Source organism: Cydia strobilella, chromosome 13 (assembly GCF_947568885.1).
Source record: "Cydia strobilella chromosome 13, ilCydStro3.1, whole genome shotgun sequence".
NCBI classification, from domain to species: Eukaryota; Metazoa; Arthropoda; class Insecta; order Lepidoptera; family Tortricidae; genus Cydia; species Cydia strobilella.
Genome location: NC_086053.1, coordinates 13,050,775 through 13,068,584, shown reverse-complemented (window position 1 = coordinate 13,068,584; position 17,810 = coordinate 13,050,775). Strand labels below are relative to the sequence as shown.

Here is a 17,810-nt window from a genome sequence, read left to right as displayed (position 1 = left end):
TTTTACTATCAATTGGACCTAGCCAATTTACTATGTCCATTAATTACATACTGTGAGGTGACTTGATCTAATTTGGTTTCAGTTGGCATATATTGCGTCTGTAATTTTGATTTCCCACAACTTCATACGCATCGCGAATCCTGAAATTCTAACCCCGTCTACAAGCCAAAAGGAAATATTTTTCCTTTTCTCGTGTGTCCTGTAAAGTGATATTTCCGCCATCTCTTGAGAGTTTTCCCGAATCATTTGTTTTCTCTGTAAAGCAACTCAGTAGTTGCAGCTACATATAATAGATGTCACTGCTATTGCCAGTCACGCCACTCCGTTCTACGCAATTAAGAATTATAATGTTGCAGTAATATTATTAAACATTTATCATAGAGTAACTTATACTAGAGCGGTACTGTCATAGTAAATTTTGTAACCCCAGTAAATTCACTGCCATCTGTCGACACACTTTAAAACTAAAAATAAATATTTACAAAAATACGATAAAATGTATTTAAATATGGATAAATGATTTTTTTATTTGCATTAATTATTTTTATATGTTTTTGACCCATGTTCTTTCACTGGTATGCGTTAAAATTATAAATAACAAACGAAACAGTCAACGCCCTCTATACGAGTGTAGGCCAAAACTAGTGGCGCCATCTGATCGAGAATCAAATTTTCGTGATTTTCGAGGCACGTTTTTTCCTTAGACTGTATCCATCTATTACGGAGTTATATCTATCTTTGCATTTATTCATTTATTATTATTAGTGGTCAGTCTATCAATTATAGGCTTCACATTCAGACACGTAAATAAAACGGAGTGTAATACCACATATGCTGATTATGCTGTCATCTGTCACTTTTGACAATGCGTCAAAATGAGGTATGTTCTCTATTTTACACTTTATAAAAAATTATAGACTCTGCCGCTATTGGTTGATTACATAGCAATTTGCATGGAATGTGGTTTAATCAGCCAATAGAAGGCGGACGGATTTTGAAGTTCACACTTACGATAATTGAAATCAAAGTAGAAAAGTATTATTTTTTAATTTTATTTCTCCGAAAGACGTTAACGGGAATGTATGTATCGTTTGTTATTGAATTCAGTTTATATTAAGTTCGATAGCATCTGAAGCCCTTTGAATTACTTTATTCTTTGCGTTAATGTGCTACAAATTAACTAGTGACTGACTTCATAGTGAATTTTAATGTTATTCTGAGTTGAAAGGTATTCCGAATATTTCGAGAAATACTTCATTGCTTGCAGGTGAAAGTGCCGATGCCCGTGCCAAATGACCAGTGGCGGTGGCTAATAAATTAAACCAAGAATTTTGAGTACACCATGGATTAGTGCGGGCCGTGACACGTATCCAGCCGCAGAATATCGTACACAAAACAAACGGAATTTAAGTTTACCGTAGAGATAAATAACAATTAAACATGGCCCTAACAATGGAGAAGAAAAATGATCTTGACTTTATTATGAAGAGCTTGTTGGCCGGAGGTAAGTTTAATTTATATTTTTCGTTTGATTCCCATCCCATTTGTTTTAAGAAAAGAAAGTAATTAGTTATAAAATTTGTTAAATTGAATGTAAGTAATATAGGAAAAAGATATCAACTGTAAAAATCTGACAATATTTTTTTCTTTTTCTTTTAAGACAATATTTAGTTAATATGTCTAATAGGAATAATTCTAGTTAGATTTACTTTATAGGCATATAATTTTAATCTTATCAAATAATAAAATTAATCTCTTTCTCTTATCCCTATTTAATTACAAACATTTTTGTTTACCATGGTTAAATAATATAATTATTTACATAGTCCTAACTTTCCTTCTTTTATTAGGAATTTTAATGTGTAAATAAATACATTAAAATGGCACATTTATTTAATTGTTTAAATAGGTATATGGGACAAATATACACATGGACATTTATAATAAAGTTCATTTTACTGTGTCTGTTACTTGTTTTTGAATTTATATTTGTGTTTTGTAATGTCTATATCATTTCCCAATCTATTTAATGTAAAAATGGTAATTCTGTCACTATAAATTTATTTTAAAAGCTATTTTTTCAACTCAAGCAATGTAAGTTTTTTTAAGTAATTACTAAAAACATAAGCACTATATCTATTTTTAAAGTCAGAAATTGAAAATACTTGACACAAAAGCATTTCACAAGTATATTACAACAGGTGTCGCCGGTATGTGTGCCAAGACTACCGTAGCACCTCTAGACCGCATCAAGATCCTGCTGCAAGCCCAGTCCATACACTACAAGCACCACGGAGTCATTGGCGGGCTCATGGCCATAGTCAAGCAGGAGTCCCTACTAGCACTGTACAAGGGGAACGGAGCCCAAATGGTTCGGATATTCCCATATGCCGCTACACAGTTTACAAGCTTCGAGATTTATAAAAAGGTAAGCCATTATACACAGCATCAAATTTTAGCCAACTAAACTGTGGGGGAGAGAAACAGTTTAGGTTGAGGGTTACCCTAAACCTAAACTAAACCTACACCAAAACCTAACTTAATTGGTTAGAAATGCACTTTAAACCCATTTGCTTTGTGTTACCGTTTGATCAGAAATCACAATATCACGCCCCATAAAAGTTACGAACTTTAAAACGAAAAAAAAAAAAAACCAACAACTTTATTTAAGTATATACTAACATGTCATGTGATGGTGACCTGATGTGTTATGTTATAAACAGTAATGTGAGTGAGCTAAAGATTTATCTGTTATTTTTCTGTCTTTCGTCTTCCGACCCATTTTATTTTGATCTAAACAAAAAGCGGACACAACGCTGTAGGTAGAGCATTATCTATTTTATCTATAAGTATCAATTCATAATAGAAAGCTAATTCGTAACTTCACATTTGCATATATTTATAGCACACGCCTTGAAGCCAGACAATCTCCAGACAGTTGATAACCTTAACTATTTTTTTAAAGATTATTTTATTTTTATTTATTTATTTATTTAACTATTATACCTACAACCTACTATATAAGTTTGGGTTTTAGGACCATTATTTCCTCTTATAAAGATAAGGCCCTTTATTTACTAGTGGCTGTACGTTCGCTGTGAAGTGAATGTTTCGCCATTTTGAAAATTTTCCAAAATTTTATCAACAGGAAATTCGATAAAATGGTTTATCAATTAATTACGTCACACGAATTTATTGGTCCTCCTTGTCATACTTGATCACATTTGGCAAACCCCTCCCCCTGTGACGTCACATTTTTTTAACGAAATCGGCAAATCGAATATAGGTATTATTAATATTTTATCGAAATATTTTTGACGTAAGAAATATTAGTAATTTTGTAACCCAAAACTGATTAGGAAAGAAATAAAATGAATAAAAACGATTATCGTTCCAAAAACTTGTTATTTAACTATAAAGCGAATAAAATAATTTAAACGACACTTTAAAATAATTTAAACGAATAATTTAATAACGATAATCGGTGCAGAAATGTGACCTGTAGAGGAAAACAGCCAGAAATACGAAAGCATTTTTTGCTTAAGCTGAAAATAAATGGAGACGCTTCGCGCTTGCTCGATAAATTTAATACTTAGGTACCTAACACATTCTAAATATCGAAATCTATTCAAAAGTAGGTAACAATTATTTACATACAAGATATACCTATATACAGTGGTACTACGTAAACGAAATTAATAACTAGCTTAAATCTAAAATAGGCCCTTGAGGCATAGTACCAAGGATGCTGGCGGCATTTCCCCGCTGTATCGCAATGCTAACAATTAAGTACATACATATTATGGTAAATATGTAGTCTTAAACAAAACTCTCCTTCGGCAATATCTTTGGTATTCTCATCTCAGTTATCTGAATTGATAACATTGTTGTTCGTCGGGAGATAATCTCCCGTTTGTATTCTGAATAAACAGGATATGGATGCAAACAGAAACGGATAATAATACCAACTTATGTTTGGTTTTCTTATAGATGCATAAATAGCATATGTAGGTATACGTCTTTAAAGTACTTACGCACCGAAACCTACCTTTTAAAATGGTGTTTTCAGGTTTCAAAATATGATACTATTTTAAGGTTACCCATATGTACTCATATTCTTTATTGCATATCACATTGTATCTTAACCTATACTTAACATAGAATTGTGTACAACATGACACCCTGTAGGGCACAGTAAACAGTTTATTCAAGAGGAGAACGAGTTTTTTGCACAAGGTTATATAATATAAGTATTATTATATGGGTACTTTATTAATTATAATTATTGATCGTGAAAAAAATCATTTAATGTATAATAAGCTTTTTTAATCAGGTGATCTTTTAAGTTTTTAAAGAATTCATTGTCAGAGTTGGTGTTATTTATTTTGTTACTAATTTTATTGAATATTTTTATTGCCATCGAGTTAGGACTTTTTGAATGTAGTTTTAGTTTCGAGGGGATAACCTGCACCAACTTATTTTGAGACCTGCTGGATGGTTCTTACACAGACAGAAAAACAAAAAAAAACCGTTTTGCTCCTTTTGCACCTGCAAGCTACTGGAGCGTTATATTTTTGATTTAAGTGTATGTACGATTCCATAATAATAAACCTAATGCGGGCTGTACACAATCGTCGAAACACCCCGAGACAGGCTGAGAACGAGTGTGTACATGCTGCTCCCTACTCGTCCAGCTCTTCCTCGTCTCGTCTCGCGCTTCTCCGATTGGATCGGAGCGGTGCCGAAACTCTCGGCGAGATGCTCTCGAAAAATTAATAGTAAGTGCGTGGTTTTTCATAATATAAAAGGCAAATGATAATCAATTAATCAGTATAATTCTTTCTTAATAAAAATATTCTGGTAGCGTAGTATGACCAATAAAGTTATTATTAGCTAATAAAGTAAGTACGTAGATACATTATAATTTATAAATTAATATTCTACAGTCAATAACAAATGTTCCATTATTATTCTAAAAAACGTATAGGTACTTGAAGTGTTATTCATAATTAAGTACATACATACAGATAGAGTACAGTAGACGTCAAAGATATGTTTGGATACACTTTTGGACATTTGCACCTTACCCCTGTCTATCATTGCACCTTACCCCTCTCTATCTTTGCACCTTACCTCTCTCTATCTTTGCACCTTACCCCTCTCTATCTGTGAAACACTGTCACAGATTACAGTCGTACATAGGTACGGGGTACCTAATGAAACTTAACTGATGATTCGTAATTTTTATTGCAAACACATAAGGTTCACTAAAGGCTGTTCATTTTAGTTAGCGACCGAACGAAACCAATTGTTTTGCCAAAACGAAGGTTCGGTTATGCTCTGGTTTCGGCCGAAAGCGAACCTTCGGCCGAAACCTGCCGAAACCGATACCTCGGTCGGACACTACTTTGTACAGTCGAAGGCAAAAATATGAATCCAGACAAATGGCTCAAAAATATGTGAACACGACATTATTGTCTAAACTCTAAGGTGTAAAAAGAGCGTACACATATTTTTGAAACTTTGGGAATGTATATATATTCATGCCCTTGACTGTACCTAATTGAGTTGAATTGGCTCATTTAATGCCAAAACACTGTTTTAGGTCCTTATTCTTAATACTTCTGTTAACCCTTTCGTAATACTTTTGTTACCCCGGCCACACACTAGACGAGTGGTATGAGAAGTAGTGAGGGAAGTATGCAGGGCAGTATGGCGGCCGATGACGAGTATCGCGGCCACACTACGGCTCTGCCTACTTCCCTCGCAACTTCCCATGCCACTCGTCTACTTCGGCCACATACTCGACGAGTGGCATAGGACGTAAGTAGTAGCGACGGAAATATGTGGCCGGGGTAGTCGAGTATGTGGCCGGGGTATGTAAGACAACCAACGCATCCTTGTTTGTACTGCTACATCTTACCAAACAGTGTAATTAACACCTAATGTTCATTAAAATAAAGTTCTAATCAGATACTCCGGTGTTCGTGCAAACAGGTATTCTAAACCTCAAACCGAAAAAAATTACCATTGCACTTTGAACTTAATTGTGTAGAGAATAGGGTTGAGCGTTAAATTTTAAATACAAACAAAGTTGTGTTTAAACACCGGACGGCCGTATTCGGTCACGGTCGGAGGGCGACCGTTATTGCGAATTGCGTGTGAACAGTACTGGACCTGATATCTTTGCAATTCTCTACTTTACTTTGTTATGTTTACTTCAGACTTCAGTAGGTATTCGAGTTGCATCTGTATAATTCAGTTTTTTATATAGGCCAAAATAGAGAGGCAGTATCGTATTATTTGTGTAAATATTACCAACTCAAATTACCGGTCTTTAGGGGACATATTGAAGAAAGTATGTGCCAGTGTATCTGCTCATATTTGTTTGTGTACCTGTGTCTCGGTGCGATAATAACAATGTACCTAATTGTATAATGAAACGATTAATATTGTTTAGCTATCTACCTACATTGCTGCGCCCATCTGGGTTTCATGTGTCATTTGTGTACCTACCTATACTCTTAAGTACTTGTAAAACCTGTAATGTACATGTGAAATGCAATAAATAAAAATAAATAAATAAAAAGTATCGAAAGAAGAATACGTAACGAGCACTTAAGTGTATAATATAGATAAGAGGGAGGATATAAAACAATGTATATGTCGATTGATGTAGACAATTGAATTAATCGACTATTTCTTATCTGTATTTTTGCGGTAGCGTTTTACTAGACTAGACTCTAGAGTTTAAACAAAGCCGGCGCTTGGCAGCAACAGTGTGGAAGCACAACTATAAATAAAAAATCAAAATATCTTTATTTACTAGAATATGGTACAAGGCAAGATGTTATGGCTAAGTTGACGATTAAATATTTTGAAAATATGATACGACGGTCATGGTAGCGCTGCCTAGGCGGTGCAGACTTAGCTTAGACGGATACTTAAACATAATAAAACATATCCTTGGTTTGAGGATGTGTGACAGTCACTTGTAGGCGGGCAACACGTATTTTCATTTGAATACATAACAATTTTCTATATCTAGGCGTGGCACATTCATACAGATTACGGAATATCCGACATAAATGACTTTTATGTCGGATATTCCGTATATCAATCAACCTTAATTTAATTTTTAAATCTGTATGTTCGTCAACAATTGGTGTTGGTTGTACATTAAATGTAATTAACAAATTTTAGTCTTGTATTTAACCGAAGAATATATCAAAAAAAAATAGGCTTCCTGCTATTTGCGTAGTAATGTAGGCTGCAAGGAGGTTCTCGAGGTGCGCCGAAGACTAGTGTTTTGCAGTTACGGCACGTATACTTAACAACTAGTAGACACCTACTAATATCCACGTTTACAGATACTCACAATACTTTGTAGAATTATTTATTTATTTTATATGAACCTGCAAAACCTAACTCCAATAAGGGCTGACTGATTAACTGAAAATCCTAACTGGCAATAGTATAAGAATGCACCAACTTTACCTTTACTTACGATGTCTCCCGAATCTCCACGGGTCGAACCTAGGTTAGGCAGGAAGGCAGCCAGTACTACAAGATGTCGAATGCAAATTACATATAAAAGTAGGTACATACCTATATTATGGTTATTATTATTTAAGTAATATTGTACAATCCAAAGTAGGTACCTACATAAAATAACTAAAAAAGTTTATATACTCGTACCTCTGTGGTCATGCTGCCATCCCAATGTTTTATGGTGGCCGTTACGAGGTTTGACGGAGCACGATTTGTTTGGCGAAATCGAAAGCGCATGAAATGAAAGTGACTCGATGCCCATCGGCGATGAGCACGCGACACCCATGCATGCGCAATACGCAATTAAATCATTAGATGTCGTTCCTTGGAAGGCCCCTTTTCTTTTTAGGGTGGCTGGCGGTGCTTACGTTGCGATGCCAGCTCATTTACTTTTGTTACACGAAGGAATTTATATTAAACTGCCTGCACCTGAAATATTTAAGGCTACCTGAATTGATTAATATATAGATACCAGGTACTCCGGTTAGACGAGAACAATAATGTACTGTAACTTTTCAATTGTCGAGGACAAATAAATGTGCCATTCTCAACCAAAAGGGTACTTATTGTCGGTTGTGAATAAGGCCCTATTTTCATACAGCTTCAATTTGAAATCAACTTTATCGACAAGCGACAATGTGGTACCTTTTGGTTCAAAAAGTCACAAATCTTACATATGTATTCTAAAAGTCGATGTCGATATATATGTACTAGCACTACTTAGTGCATTTTTGCTATTTTCAATTACGTACTTATACTATAGGTATACGTACGTAGTGTAATAGGTAGGTACAAATGGTACAACAAAATTCATTTCCAATGTTTATGGGAAAATATTTTTAGTCCCAGACAGTGCCGTCACATCCGCATCCACACCTCACCATCTCTTTTAATGACAGACGTTTTTTTGTCACGCTTTGCGTCCAGTTTATTATTTATCGAGTATATCATCTTCGGAAACCGTAAGAAAAGCGACCCTAATACACACACGTTAAGTTCCAAATTTCCAAATGTGCAAACACGTGATAGGAGTTTGCTAATGCTATCCTTGAGCTCGCAATTCCTTAATGATAATCGCAGTTCACCCGACTATGCAATACGAATTCCATTGTTATTATATACATGAGCATTATAATCTCTCGCAACGCCTTTTGGGTTTTAAATAACCCTATTAAAAAAGCGATGAAGTTGTTTTTCATTTTTTTTTTAAGTAAAGATTTCGTATACTTTAGTACAAAGAGATTGTGGATAGCGTTATCTATAATCATGTATTCGCGTTTAAAAATAATTTGTCATTCAATATATACACCACGATGGCATTGCCAAGAAACGCGGAGTTCCGTCCAAAGTTCTCCTTTAAAATAGCTTCCGATTTCCTTAGATATAAGTAGGTACTCTACGTGCGAAGGGCACTTGTCGATATATGATTTCGTGTCGTCAAATCGTCAAATTCGTGTTACGTAATTAATGGATGAACCCTTAAGATCCATCTACGTGGGGATACGACACTTGTAGGTACTTTTAACAGTCTTTGTGTCTGGTTAACAGCCAACTTACTCGTATCATGACAATCAGGCCACTTGAAAGCGTTCGCCATTTTGCAGTCCATTGAACCCGCCACCATGACCTTTGCTAGCTTGTATGTTGTTTTCTACGTCATGTCATAACAACGAGCTGAACGTTCAGTCAAAACAATTAGCAGCACTAAAGTAAATAAATAAAGACGGCTTTTGTTTTATACTTATGCAGTTTATAATTAATAATTGAACGTATATTGTCAGTAGATGTATCATACTTACTAGTTTTTTTTTTAAATAAGTTTTACTACGGAATTTAAATATAGAGCATCTCTTTACCTATTTGTTGTTAAGGATTAAATAGATCAAGCGAATAGCTCTTGAGTTCTCTCTTCAAAAAGTCCTTAATATGTCCCGAACCGGTTCACTCATGGTCCATGGTGGTTTTTGGGTCATTAGAAATTAAAAATCGACGAAGAGGGCCACCGAGACAGCTATGTTCCGTTGGTCGAATTCCTGCGGGTGACGTCACTGGTCGCGAGACTTGAGTCTCGTGCGACGTTAACAACATTAGGTAATTTAGGTACTATTATAGTCGGAGCAACGTTTTAATTGATATTTGACAAATGAATATGACCCTTACCTACATATATGAAGCTAAGACTTCAGGCCATTCCGTCGGTTTGCCGCTGTCTCTGTCACATTTCGCAAGAAAGAATGGTAAAGATCATGCGCGCCAAGTGTCAATTATGATCGAATTTTGTCGATTTTTATTTATTTTAAAAACGTTACCCTACAATATCGAAATTCGAAAGCTATGAAATTATTACTTAAGTTAAGATTGTTTTTTCTTCTTTTTTTATTTATAGTATCACATAATAAATAACCGAGTAAAGTTGGATTAAAAGTCCGAGTTAGAGGTTACTTTGGGAATTAATTGCAAATAACATATACTAATCTATGATTAATTGTATCGAGCGAAGTGTCATAATTCGTGTATCGGAAGCTATGATATTAAAGATAATATAGTCAAGAACTACATATATTTTTTCCACGTCTACGAATATCTACGCCTCTTAGAAAAACAGGATCATATAAGGAGATTTTTCGCCTTCTGGCTCAGGGAACCGCCTTAATACATAAAATTCAATTAATAACTACTAATATGTAACGTATGCCGTAGAACCCAGATAAATGAATATCAATCTGTCACTAAATAGTAAATATGTATATTTAATTTGAAAACCAAATAATTAAGACTGTTAAGACCAGGAAGAATTATTAAAACCAGGTAATTAGGGAGGTAATTTTATACTGAACAACTTTTACTATGGGACCATTCTGATATCGCAGAAAAAGGCTATTTCATACATTTCGGTTGATAAGAAGTCATCACACTCATGTTAGGTATATCGCGATTCTCACGTATACGTTCTCGAGTCTGGCCCACTAACCTCCTTGCAGGGTCTCCGGTTTGGCGAGCCCTGTCCGTTAAAATGGATAATGTTCATGCATAAAGATAGCCTCCAATGTAGCCCATCATTGTCGTATTTTAACGAATTAACGACCAAAATATGAATAAAATGCAAATCTTTAATTTTCTTATTAACATCATTTGAGATTGATGTTTCTTATTCGACGACTCGAGATCTTACCGTCCTTTTAGTACATTTTGATACATAATGAATGACAATGATGTATTGAAGTAATAGGTCTAAAAATTAAATTGTAAGCGGCGGGCAACAAGTTTGATGCTATGCTAATAACATATTTAACCTATTTAAGTAGGTATATGGGGCCGCGGTGGTGTATGGAGGTTTTCAATTTACTTCTCTCTGCTGTTACTCAGTTCCGTGACCACATCCATTTCCGTTTTCAGTATCTAAGCGGTCTAAGCATCCCGATGGTCCGGCACGGCGACAAGTTCGTGGCGGGCGCCGGCGCCGGCGTCACCGCCGTCACGCTCACCTACCCCCTCGACACGATACGGGCGCGCCTCGCGTTCCAGGTGACGGGCGAACATCGCTACACGGGCATCGCGCACGCCGCCACCACCATGCTCCGCACGGTTAGTTTGACGCTATGGTTATGGTTCGAGAAGACTCACATGACCTGTAATTATCAGCGAACGGACGTGACGTATGTATATGCCTCCCCAAGATTATCACAGGTCTTTCATCCAACTTACTTCAGAACAGAAGCCACCTTTAAGAGTAACGGGTAATTGTAACTTTTGCTTGTGGGATACCTACCCTTTCAACTCTTCAAACACGTGATCGGCATATCAGAACTGTGCGGCTTCATCTATTATACATTATATTATATATTCAAGGATTGTGCACATTTGTGTACATAATTAGGTCTTAAAATTCTCGGGCCTGTCTTTACAAAACTCAAATTCGTTTCGTTTTGTAATTCCGGCCCTTGAATTTTAAGAACCCTTATTATGTACCTGTTGCACAAAATACTATTTTAATCATGTGTTTCCGTTTACCAGGAGGGCGGTATCCGCGCGCTATACCGCGGCTTCGTGCCGACGCTCTGCGGGATGGTGCCCTACGCCGGCTTCAGCTTCTACTGCTTCGAGTACCTGAAGTTCTTCTGCATGAAGTATCTACCCACGTCACTGTGTCGCAAGTGCGAGAGGAACACTGGTAAGTCAAAAACAAAAATGTGGCGTTAATCACTACTGACGCAGAGTACATGTGCTAATAACGACTAAAGTAGAAGTTGAAGCCGTACTAGACTTAGCCGTAGCTTCAAGTCTCTCAAGTTCTGTGTTTCGATGTGCCAACGTGTGTCTTGTCACTACAAGCAATTATTTCCAAATATGTTTATAAAATGTGGCGTTATCCACGACTGAAGCAGAGTACATAATCCCTTACGCCGTTTTGAGTCCCTCGTATTCTTCTGCATGATATCGGCTCACTTCTTTATGTCGCAAGTGAGCGAGTCGCGGCTTGCTAACCCTGGACTATTCTTTGCACAATTACCCCATAACAGACGAACCATCTGGCCTAGTGGGTACTGTGGGTAGTGAGTGCCTGTAAAGCCGATGGACCCGGGTTCGAACCCCTGTAAGGACATTTATTTGTGTGATGAGCACAGATATTTGTTCCCGAGTCTTGGATGTTTTCTATGTATTTATGTATTTGTATATTATATATATCGTTGTCCGAGTACCCACAACACAAGTCTTCTTGAGCTTACTGTGTCAATCTGTGTAAGAATGTCCTATAACATTTATTAGACATTTAGTTATTAGCGCTTGTTGTTTTCAGGCGGCCTAGTACTAACGGTGCCCGGCAAGCTGGTGTGCGGCGGTCTGGCCGGCGCGGTGGCTCAGAGCGTGTCGTACCCGCTCGACGTCACGCGGCGACGCATGCAGCTGGCCTGCATGGACCCGGCCACCGCTCAGTTCGGGTAAGTCCGCCAGGATAAAGGGTGTATTCCCATTTGTCCTCGCCCCACGTGACCGCCGGAGGCGGGGACAGATGGAAATCATTCATATGAATGCATCTGTGCCCGACGGCAACAAATGGAAATACACCGAATAAACCAATACACGGCTGGCTGCCAAGCTTCCGATATGGTGCGTTCACCGTAATCTTGGACCAATTTGCTTGCCAACCACCTATATACGGTCGGAAACTTTTAAGGTCGCAGTGGTTTCATTGCCGATTCTGTAGGAGTTTAGCTACGAATTGATGTCGGTTTGAGTGAGCTTTTCAAAATTTAACTCAACTATTTCTGAACGTTAAGGACGCTAGGGAATAATACCTGTTTTACAAAGTTTATTTGTTTTATTTTGTTTTAAAGCCAAATCTCATAAAACAAAACTAGAAAATGGGAAAGCCTATGCTGTCGCCATCTTTAAAAAGCTTTGATTGCCTTCCCCAATGTTATGCTCTTAACATTTGACAATGAGTTACATTGGTTACCACGTACATTCCTGATGACCCCAAAACAAATTTACCGATAGATCCAATTGAAACATTATTGTTTAATTACTGCTCTCTATTTTATTAATTTCCTGCTCTGTTTTAAATTGTATTGTAACCTAGGTAGGTACAGTCAAGGGCATAAATATATATACAGTACTAACTAACATTTCTGTGACTAATTCACATTGCGGTGCGAAGTAGGCGGTTACGAGCATCTTATTATAAATTAATTTTACTGTTATGCGAAATTCTAAAATATTAGTTATTTACTAACACCAGTTTCCAGTATATAAAAACTTAAATCGTCAACATGATGTTCAGTAAGGAACAGGAGTCCAGTCCCATTTGTGCCTGCCCCTGTCGCGTCGTGGGGCGGGGACAAATGGGAATATACCAACGTATTATGTACCCGCCGTTGCAAAGGACATAAACTATATCCTAACATTTGTTTATATTTGCACATGTATCTTTATATTCTTTATTAAAGAAAGGATGCTAAGCGTGAAGCATTTCGTACATGCACCCGCCATTTCCTATTTCTGTCGCATGCACATATATTATATATTTCCGTCCTGCCGATGATGCTGGCGGCTATATACTGTGCGAGTGGGACAGCAATATTAATTATGCGCATATTATATTATTATATTTAATTATGCGCGTGCGATAGAGATTAGGAAATGGCGGGTCAGTGTACGAAATAGGGAATATTACGGAAAACTGCGTAAAGGGCGTCACTAGTACAATCACAGGGCCTGCCGCGAAACATGAATATCAAAAGTTCGGTTTCTGCCTCTATCACTCTTGCATATTCGATTGATAGAGAGGCAGATAACGAACTTTAGATTTTCGCGTTTCGCGGTAGGCCACCTGTAAACAAACCGCCTTGATGCATCAATGTCATAGTGAAAACTTGTCAAAAAACTGTTTAAGGCATAGTATGTATAAGTTACTCAATGGTTTAGGATGTGCACTAGTGCTGCACTCTGGCGGCAGAACGTTGCAGTAATATTCCCTATTCTTCGCGCTTGTCCTTACTTTAGCTATAGCACTGAGTGGTAGTGGTGAAATGTATTAATGAAATATTTTATGTATGATTGCATGACTTGCACATGGTGTTGGCAACAATATAGAAGGTGGGTTACACTATTTTTATTATTATTTATTGTACTATTAACTATCATTTTATGACACTAATGTCTTATCTATCTTTCAACGCAAACTAACCAAATCTTAACGTCGCGTGATCTTGACCCAATATTTGTTGTAATCAGTTTCAAGTTTACTACGGACTTACATTATTTGATTGCATTTATCAATCACTATGGTTGTTGTGACCTTTATCAATTTAACGAGTTCAGGTTCGATTCCTGGTGAATATATATTTATTTTAGACTTGACGTGTGTTTTTATTAAAAATCGCTTGAAAAATAAGTCACAGCAAATATGTTACAATTATTAATTTGTTAGTTAGTTAGTTTATCTTTTGTATATCATAAAAGTATTAGTATTTAATCATAATTTTGTTAGTTTACGTTATTATGTTTATATATATATATATATATATATACATAATATTTGACTTTTTTTTGGTTCTATTTCTCGTTATAATTTGTGAATCTATCCTGCACCAACATTTATGTCTCTGTTTGACCTAATGGTTGACTGGTAGAGAATGCCTTTTGGCATTAAGTCCGCCATTTGTACATTTTTCTTTGCTTGTGCAATAAAGTTTAAATAAATAAATAAATAAAATAAATCATATACGATCTTTTGCTTTCATAAATAATATAAACAATTTTTTTAAAGCGTTTTTTAATATTTTTCAATAAAAAGACACGTCAAGATTGTTTACCTTATTTTTAATGCTAAAGAAAACGAACTGTACTGGAAAAGTAGGTACAGTCGGCGATAAAAGCTTACCTATAGGTGGATCAATTATTTCTTGTTGTTATTCTGTCCCGTCAACCAGATACCACAGTAACACAGATTGTTAGAGCCAGGCCAAGCTAATTCTGCTGCTATTTTGATAGCACAGACTGTGCAAGTGTTATTTTAAACTTCATAATTTAATAGACGTTTAAAATAACACTTAAAAACGTCAAACTTCTATGAAATTATGACCTTTAAAATAACACTTGCACACTGTGCTATCAACATCGCTGCCAAGTTAGCTTGGTCTGACTAGAAGAAATGAGCAGGTCAATTCAAACGTACATTGACATCTAAATCTACTGGGCCTTACTGAAAATCAGCGTCGCGGAGTGTGCCATGTTGGCTCACACCGTGACACCAAGCTGAGTAAGGACCATTTAGCGCAACCTCATTCTGTTTAATTATTTCTAGTTTTAGTCTTGTTATGTTGTGCTAATAAATGCTTTTTCTTCTTCTTTCTAAATGATGGCATTCAGTTATTGTTCATTTCACTTATACTTGCCCGTACATGTATTGAAGCGAGCAAGATGCACAATAACTAAATAACATCATTCTAATGTCAGTGTAGGTACGTTCGAAATGGCATGCGAGTTCTACAAACAATCCAGATGATCCGTTGTGGAAAGGGCTCATAACTACTATAAAAACATTTACTTAAATAACATAAATCCGGGGTTATAACAGTGGCCCAGGGGAACATAGTCATGGCATCGAGTGACAAAAAACAGTTGATTCACCCATGAACCAATAAATGTGTCGTTCTCAAGTAAAAGGTACCACATTTTCGCTTACCACAAGGACGCTCTGACAGGTTATTCGTAAAGAGATGCAACCAAGTTTCACCCTCAAGGTAAGCGACAATGTGGTACCTTTTACTTGATAACGACACAATTTTTTATTAATAAAAAAACTTACTTTTACCTGGCATTTCTCAGCACCGGCATGATACGAACGCTAACGCTCATCTACCGCGAGAACGGCATCGCGAAGGGGCTCTACCGCGGGATGAGCATCAACTACATCCGCGCCATACCCATGGTCGCCACCTCCTTCTCAACATACGAGCTCATGAAACAACTGCTGCAACTCGACACTGGCATGAAAGTCGCGTAAGGGTACTCAGTGGACGCTTGAACGGAGGCGACCGACGGCACATGCATGCAATCATATACTCTGTCAGTAGAAAAGTCGCGAAATTCAAATTTTCGTTGGAAGAACAACTTCGCGCATACATTTTTTAAATTTGTCCCTTTTTTCTACTGACGAAAATGGCTTGCCAAACTATATGTCTCAATTCACACAACTCACACCTTGGACACGCAACGCTGCAACGCCGCGCCGGTCGCTTGCCACTGTGGAGTCCTCTATTATTTATTTCGCTATGTGCGAAGTTCGTAGGGGATACACGACCGGCAAAAACTTGGAGAAAACGCGAACTCTCATGGGACATCTTCATAATATTTGACAGCTGCAGATAGCTATTGTGTCCCATTATTTGCTGGAGCGGCGCTACAGTCATACACAAAATTGGAGAGGATCGGACCCTAATGTTTCTGTTGGTGATTGTTTTGAATTTTCGGCCCACATACACTGGACATGTTTGTGCTTGTAAAAAAAGTGTTTACGCTCCTTTCACTTTTATATTACTCTCTTGTTTTTAAAGTAACATGAAAATTGAAGAATTATCGACAGAGACATTAGCGCTTTTGTCATTTTGTAAGATTGAGACTGAACCATCAACATATTGTTAAAATATGGCAGGTTAAATTCAATTTAATCTCGCCTAAAATTAAGAAAACAATGATAAAGACAGTTTTGTAAAGACATTACTTAATTAGGCTAAGCGAAAGAAACGTCAATTCGACTTATAAAATATTTCAGTGTTTATTTATTTTAGACTTAAGTTTAATCTCCGCTATTAAATAGCTCTGTTTTATTACACCGCGACATGAAGTAGTCGATTATTTCTGTAGTACAAATAATTTTCATTACTAGGGCATTTACTCTGTAAAAAAATCGCAATCAGTTGTGAAAGATTGCGATTTTTTTCTATGAAACACTGCACCAGAATACTGCCACTGATGTGTCATGCGGCAGTATTGTTCTAAAATCTTGTTAAGTATAAGTATTACACCATAAACTACAGTTTCTTATATTCATACTTCAGAGGTTTCGTCGCAGATAGGTATCTGTTATTGCGGTAATAATTTAACGAATAAAAATCCTGGTAAACCGTGACATAACATACTAAACTTCTAGTTAAATTTTCGTATGCGGCTTGTCAAATCTGATCATTGAAAAAGTGACCTTGACACAATAAATTCCCTTTCCCGCGCACGGATCCGTGTCTAAGCATACGAGGGGTAATACAAATAGTACTAATTCCTCTAATGTGATTTAATCTGCTCATTTTCATTCGCAACTGATTAGCATGTTTTGTTTCGTTTGATATCAAAACAAAAGAAATTCAGTCATATTTTCTTCATTATTGATTTCTAATTCAAGATGGGCCTTAGGAGGATAATTTGAGCATGATAAGTAAATAGTATTGAGCTCATATGTAGCTTTAATAGTATAAGATACTCGTATGTTTGCACTTTTCTTGTCACAACATAAGTGCGAGTAGAACTCGCGCACGAAGGGTTCCGTAGCATTACGCAAAAAACTGCAAAAAAATCACGTTTGTTACACGGGAGCCCCTCTTAAATATTTATTTTATTCTGCTCTTAGTATTTGTTGTTATAGCGTCAACAGAAATACATAAGTCTGTAAAAATTTCAACTGTCTAGCTATCACGGATCATCCATGAGAATCATGAGATACAGCCTGGTGACAGACGGACGGACGGACAGCGAAGTCTTAG

General features: G+C 36.6%; 1 protein-coding gene across 1 annotated transcript; it reads left to right on the top strand.

Moving 5' to 3' along the window:
• The first annotated feature begins 968 nt into the window (after positions 1-968).
• On the top strand, positions 969-17,597 carry LOC134746827 (solute carrier family 25 member 16-like). Its single transcript, XM_063681393.1, has 7 exons — positions 969-1,080; positions 1,268-1,504; positions 2,202-2,428; positions 10,948-11,136; positions 11,566-11,722; positions 12,350-12,491; positions 15,883-17,597. The coding sequence occupies exons 2-7, from the start codon at positions 1,441-1,443 to the stop codon at positions 16,058-16,060; spliced, it is 957 nt and encodes a 318-aa protein (XP_063537463.1). The 5' UTR covers positions 969-1,080; positions 1,268-1,440; the 3' UTR covers positions 16,061-17,597.
• Positions 17,598-17,810: the final 213 nt, after the last annotated feature.